Source organism: Chiroxiphia lanceolata, chromosome 10 (genome assembly GCF_009829145.1).
Source record: "Chiroxiphia lanceolata isolate bChiLan1 chromosome 10, bChiLan1.pri, whole genome shotgun sequence".
Lineage (NCBI taxonomy): Eukaryota > Metazoa > Chordata > Aves > Passeriformes > Pipridae > Chiroxiphia > Chiroxiphia lanceolata.
This window is the reverse complement of record NC_045646.1, coordinates 15631308-15637429: the sequence shown is the minus strand read 5'-3', so window position 1 is coordinate 15637429 and position 6122 is coordinate 15631308. Positions and strand designations below refer to the sequence as shown.

Genomic DNA, 6122 nt, shown 5'->3' with positions numbered 1-6122 from the left:
GATCAAAGCTCTGACTACCCGGGTTAGCCTCAGTTCACCAGCCAGGCAGGGCAGCCAGCCTAGACAGCCAACTGTACATAATCAACTCCTCAATTTGTACTGTAGAGGAACCTCTCATTTCCAACAGGTTAAAATTCAGCTTATGCAAACCCGTGTCTTTGTTCAGGTTTAGGTTTTGCATGCACACAAATACGGCTCTTAGTGGTGTGATGAAACAGTTCATTCCCCGCCACTCCCTGCCCGCCACCTTTAAACATATCTGTTATCCCCCAACCACCATGTGGAGTGTGGGCATGAGGAAGGAACGTCACCACTGCTGAGTGAGCAGCAGGTGAGAAGTTGGACACAGGAAAAGCCACCAAGAAATGAGGTGCAGCAGTGGCTGTCACATTATATGGCTCAATGCTGTATCATAGTAGCAACAGCAAGATTCGTGCAGAAATGAAAAATGGCCAGAGCACCACAGCAGGGGACTTCAGTTAAGAGACATATGACAGATGCTGGCCTGCAAACTTCCCTTTAACAGAAGGACAGACTGAAGAGGGCTTTTTAGGTGCAAAGTGAAGAATCCTAGTCCTATGTTGCTTTCTGAAACAGCTTTAGCCTGCTGAACTGCCTGTGTTTTAGGGTATGTCAGTCACTAAAGGCTTTCACCAGACTCTACCTAAAGGCCTGGAAGCTGATGTACCCTCAGCCTGACCCTCAGTGACACCGAAGTGGATGTGACACCTGCGGCTGGTGGATTATGCAGGCCCAAGACAGGTGCCCACCACCAATACAGACTGGGGCCAAGTCCAGGTGTTTTAAGCCAGATCCCAGAGTTTCACGTTAGGATCTGCGTCTTCAAGAAACGTTGCTATAAAATGTGAAGACCCTTCAATTCTTGAAGGCGGTGAGCCGCTGGAGCCTGTGAACACCTCTGGGTACCCTGGGACTCCTGAGGGAGGCGTTGCCCATGGCAGCCTGCAGGCAGCGAGACACCTGCTTCTGGGGCAGCGCTGGCAGACGAGCATTTCACACTTGTTTCACGGCATTTCTTACACAGCTGAACAGGCAAACGTGAACCAGTGAGAGCAGAGGAGATCCGACGGAGCCCATGGCGTGCTCTGCACAGAGGCAGGCGCTCGGTGCACCCCAAAGCAAAGCAGGCAGACGCCACTTGTCCTGGCCGTTCGATGTGACCCTTCTCAGCGCGGCGAACACAGCGTTCAACCTGCTGTGGGCTGCCGAGCCCCTGCCCCTCTGGGAGGCACAGGGCACCGAGTCCGTTAGGTTGGAAAAGACCTCTGAGATCATCGAGTCCAACCTATGACCCAACACCACCACATCAACCAGACCACGGCACCGAGTGCCACGTCCAGTCTTTCCTTAAACACCTCCAGAGACGGTGACTCCACCACCTCCCTCGGTGTCTGATCGCCCTTTTCTGTGAAGAAATCCTTCCTAACGTCCAACTTAAACCTCCCCTGGCGCAGCTTAAGAACATGTCCTCTCGTCCTGATTGTGCCCGCAGAGGAGCGGGCGGTCTGGGAGAGGCGAGGCGGCGAACAGGCCGACAGCCCGGCGCGGCCGCAGGGCCCCGGGCGGAGCCCCCGCACAGCCCGGCGGGAGGCGCCGCCAGGGCGCAGGCGCGGCCGCCCCCCGCCCGGGCCGGTGCGTGGTTCCCGCGGGCGGCGGGGGCGGGGCCGGGCCGGGCCGGGCCGCTCCTTCCCTGCCCCCGCGGCGCTCACTGCGCAGGCGGCGGCGCTGGCGCGATGGCGGCCGGGGACGGCGGCGACGAGGTGCGGGTGCTGCAGAACCTGCGGGGGAAGATCTGTAAGTGCGGCACTGTGGCGGAGCCGGGCGCCCACGGCCGGCGCGCTCAGGTGCCCGCTCCTGCCCCGGCTCCACCGCTCCCTCTGCGCGGCGGGGCGGGCGCTGGCGCGGCGGCCCTGAAGGCGGCGGGGCGGGGGCGGGAGGGCGCGGAGGGGCCGCGGGGCCGGTGTGGGGTCGGGGTCGGGCTGCGCTGCGGCGGCCCCGCGAACGGGCTTTGTGGCGGGAGCGGCGGCACGTGCGGGCCGGGCCGGGGTCTGCGCGGGGCCGGGGCCGGGAGGGCGGGATGGGGGCGTGCATGGATGGATGGATGGATGCGTGCATGGGTGGATGCGGCGGGGCCGCTGGAGGCCCGTAGGGGCCGGGAAGCATCCGTTACGGCGAGGGTTCACTTGAGCCAGCAGAAATGCCCCCTCCCGCCCGGACCTCGGGCACCGGAGTCTGTTTGTCAGGCAGAAATTGCGAAATTAGCGCGATGTGCAGGAAGTTGGTGGTGGAGGGCTGTTCTGGAAGCGGTCACTGGCGCTCCCGTGCCTCAGCGCAGCGTGTGTGCGAGCGGAGGGGGGCGGAGAGAGGGGCCGGTGGCTTTATTTTGGTGGTTCGGAAGTGCTGACTGCGGGCGCCCACACGGGCGGTAACGTGGGAACCGCGGCCGCGCTGGGGAGCGCTCGGGGAGCGGGACAGCGCTTCAAAGCCAGGGGCAGAGACAGGATGTGCCGCGGCTTCCTCGGGGTATCGGAACACACTCATTCCGCTCGGACGCGGCCCGTTTGTTTCCTTTCTCACGCAGCCCATCGACTTTTTTGAGAATGAAGCGACACGGGTTGATTCGGGCACGGCGCTGGGGTTGAGAACCGGTTGTGGAAACATGTTGAAGGATTAGTTTTGGTGGAGGAGTGGAGTCGTGTTTACTTAAATACCGTCATGCGGCGTAGTCTTCAGTAAATAGACTGAGCCATGAAAACAGCAGAGGGCCTGGGCTGGAGCTGCTCTCGCTCTGGTGTGTTGGTGATAGAGCCTTGTTGGGTATGCGAGGCTGAGCGCACACTTACCGAGATCTGCTGTTAGTAATTAGCACAGAAATAATACGTCAGATCGCCTTTAAGAAAGAATACTGTTAGGTTTGGGGTTAAAGCATGAATTCATAGAGTGGTTTGAGTTGGAAGGGACCTTGAAGATTATCTGGTTTCAGCCCCCCTGCCATGGTCAGAGACACCTTTCACTAGAGCCCCATCCAGCCTGGCCTTGAGCACCTCCGGGGATGAGACATCCTCATCTTCTCTGGGCAACCTGTCCCAGTGCCTCACCACCCTCACAGTAAAGAATTTCTTCCATATATTTGACCTAAGTTTCCTCTCTTTCAGTTTGAACCCATTACTCCTTGTCCTGTCACTGCAGTTCTTGAGGAAGAGTCCCTCTCCTGCTTCCCTGTAGGCCCCCTTGGGATACTGGAAGGTTGCTGTGAGGTCTCCACACAACCTGCTCTTTTCCAGGCTGAACAGCCCCAACTTTCTTAGCCTGCCTTCAGTAATCTTCAGCAACCAACTTTCTATGTATGCCCTAGGAAGCAGGTCATAGTCCTGTGAATGCTATGACCTGCTTCCTGTGAAATACATAAAAAGTAGGTTGCTGAAGATAACTGAAGCTGACTTATTTTTTGACACTGTTTTTCCTATCTTTTATTATAAGGTTTTGTCAGCATTGGACTACACAGCAACTTGATAAAAGCTTTCCACTTATTTTTTTTTTCTACTGTTAATTAAAGGCAAAACTCAAAATGTCTTGAGACTTACACTGAAACTAGTTTTATTGTCCCATTTATGTGTTCTGGATTGAGCATCTGATTGTATCATAGCTTTGAAAACAGAGGACTATGCCCTGCTTCCCAGGGAATATATAAGAAGTTGATTGCTAAAGATGAACCTGTAAGAACCATTTGGAAAATGAGTGGAAGTAACAGCTGCAATAAAAGATGTGTCTTGAAATAGTGTGAAAATCACTTTGTGAAGCCACTTGTTTCTTCTTACAAAACAAAAACTTTTTAAAAAATAGATGAGTTAAATATGCTGTGGAAACTTGGGAACCCTCTAATGCTTAGATGCTCTTTTGTCTTCTTTGCACAACAAATACTGTTTTATTTTCACTTCTTGCTAGTATTTTAATACTGGGGTTTGTAGGGGAAAACCCTGGAATGAACAATAATAAACAAATGTAACAATGTAATTCCCCTTGATCTGGAGGGATTAGCAGTAGCAGACCTCACTTTGGAAAGCTGAAATTCAGAGTCTGAAGGAATTCCTTGTAACTCATTTCTTACAAGTAGAATAAATTTCTGTGCCTAAACTTTCTTGGCAATTAAACTACTACAAGACTTGACACTGACTCATTTTATGTGTATTGCATGAGAGAGCATGGTAGTTTTAATGAGGTAATGTCAGTTCTGTGAAATTCTGCATGTATAGAAAACACCATCTGCAGTGAGTTGTTATTTATACTGTTTTGCAAAACACAAATAGGCAGTAAAATCTAAAGTTAGTGATGTTATACAAATCCTCTCACTAGATTTAGAATTGAAACATAGACTTAAAGGTGTTTTAAGTAGCCATTATGTACGTAGCAGTGAAAATACTGAGGAAGAAGACATTTGCAGTCCCCGGTGCCCTGGTTTTGTGGGGTGTCAGTCTTTGCAGCCAGTCTCCTGCCTCTGGTTTTCAAGTAAGAGGCAGGATGAACTAGTCTTACCAGTTTAAGACCCCATAATATCTTTGGAAAATGTATTACACTTAAGCAGGTTTTCAGCAAAAATCCACTGAAAGTCTGTCTTTCCTTTGTGATGACTCTTTTGGTGGCTCTATTTTATGTGTCACAGTAATGGCAAAGCTGCTTTACAGAGGTCTGTGGATGTCTGTAGCTTTAGGCATATCTTGCAGTGTAATGTTTTAAGCTGTAGAATTAGCTTCTGTTTTCATTTATGGCATTCAGTAGTACATTTTTAGGTGGCAAGTGTTTTTAGTTGCTTTGATTTTTGGATTGTTTACTGAAACCTGTCTTAATGGAGCACTTGAAAAATGTCCCTGTCGTCTCCTAGAGCTCATTTGACAAAATTCAGGATGCATTCTTTTTCAGACTTGCACTGGGATTTTAACACTGCTTGGTTATCTTGGATTATACTGCACTCCTGGAGTGCATTTAATTGTTCTATATAATGTTTAATCCTGTGAGGAAATGCTTTGGAGTTTATGTGCATTAATGTCTTCTGACAGGGACTCGTAACAAAGAAATCTAGGAGATGTACACTAATTGCACACTTACACTCGACAAAGGATGTTACATATATGCACTGAAAATCCAAACATTCAAGCAGATATCTGATGTTGTTAATACTTGGGTTTTATGCAACCATTATAGCCTTAGGTTTCTCAGAAAAAGGAAAACTTAGTGTAATTGAAGACTCGAGCCTTTTTTTCTTAAAGCAGATAAGCCCCTGGGAAAAGTTGGACCACTTACATGGATGAAAAGTCTCCCACAGTCACAGATATGGTGTTTGAAAAGATGTGAAATCTCATGTCAGGTGAAGTACAGAGCAAGTGCTCTGAGGTTATTTTTAACTCAGAACTGAGAATCATCCTCTGCCTACGAAAAACCTCAATAAATTTGTCTGTGCCTTAAAGCCAGACACTTGGGCTACAGAATAAAGGTTTTTATCTCATTAGGAAATCAAAACTTACATTTCTTCTGTTCCCTTGTGTAAAAAGTTTCTTTTAGTACAGAAAAACTGTGGTAGGCAAAAAAATAGTGAATTATGTAGAAATATTTAATTTTAACTCCTCTTAACAAAACATGAGACTATAGTAATTATGATTTCCTTTCAAAGTCCACTGTATGGTGCTTTTACAGTGATGATTAAATAAAGTTATATCTTAAATATTATACGTGAAAATAGGATGGTGAAGTTACAGAGTGTTAACTAAGAAATAAAGATTCTTATCAGGGGAAGCTGACACATAGTTCATGCTTATTAATTACAAACTTAGGGTGTCAGGAGCTCTCTAGGGTTTACCAACCTTTTTCATTACTTGATTTTTGTATTTCATATGTTTTATTAAAATAGCTTTAAAAAAACCCAGTTCACCAAATTTTAAGGCAGTGTTCAATCTGATGCTTCTCTCTGTTCTTCTGCAATATCTCACTTGAGGGTAACTTTGAGTTTAGTCCCTTTTTGGAGTCTAATGGCATTAAGAACAGGTTCTGTTCATATCTGTCAGTCTGTCAACATTAAGTGTAGTGTTCAAAAATTTCACGTATACTTC

At 48.6% G+C, this 6122-nt stretch overlaps 1 protein-coding gene across 4 annotated transcripts in view; it reads left to right on the top strand.

Annotated features, from left to right (window-relative positions):
* The first annotated feature begins 1737 nt into the window (after window positions 1-1737).
* RASA2 (RAS p21 protein activator 2) overlaps window positions 1738-6122 on the top strand; it is a 46861-nt gene continuing 42476 nt past the window's right edge. For 2 of the 4 annotated variants that reach the window (XM_032697978.1, XM_032697975.1), the window contains exon 1: window positions 1741-1815. In XM_032697978.1, coding sequence (XP_032553869.1) covers window positions 1755-1815 — 61 coding nt within the window. In that variant the 5' untranslated portion in view covers window positions 1741-1754. Of the gene's footprint in view, window positions 1816-6122 lie in introns of all 4 variants that reach the window. The other 2 variants (XM_032697976.1, XM_032697977.1) reach the window with 2 other exon arrangements.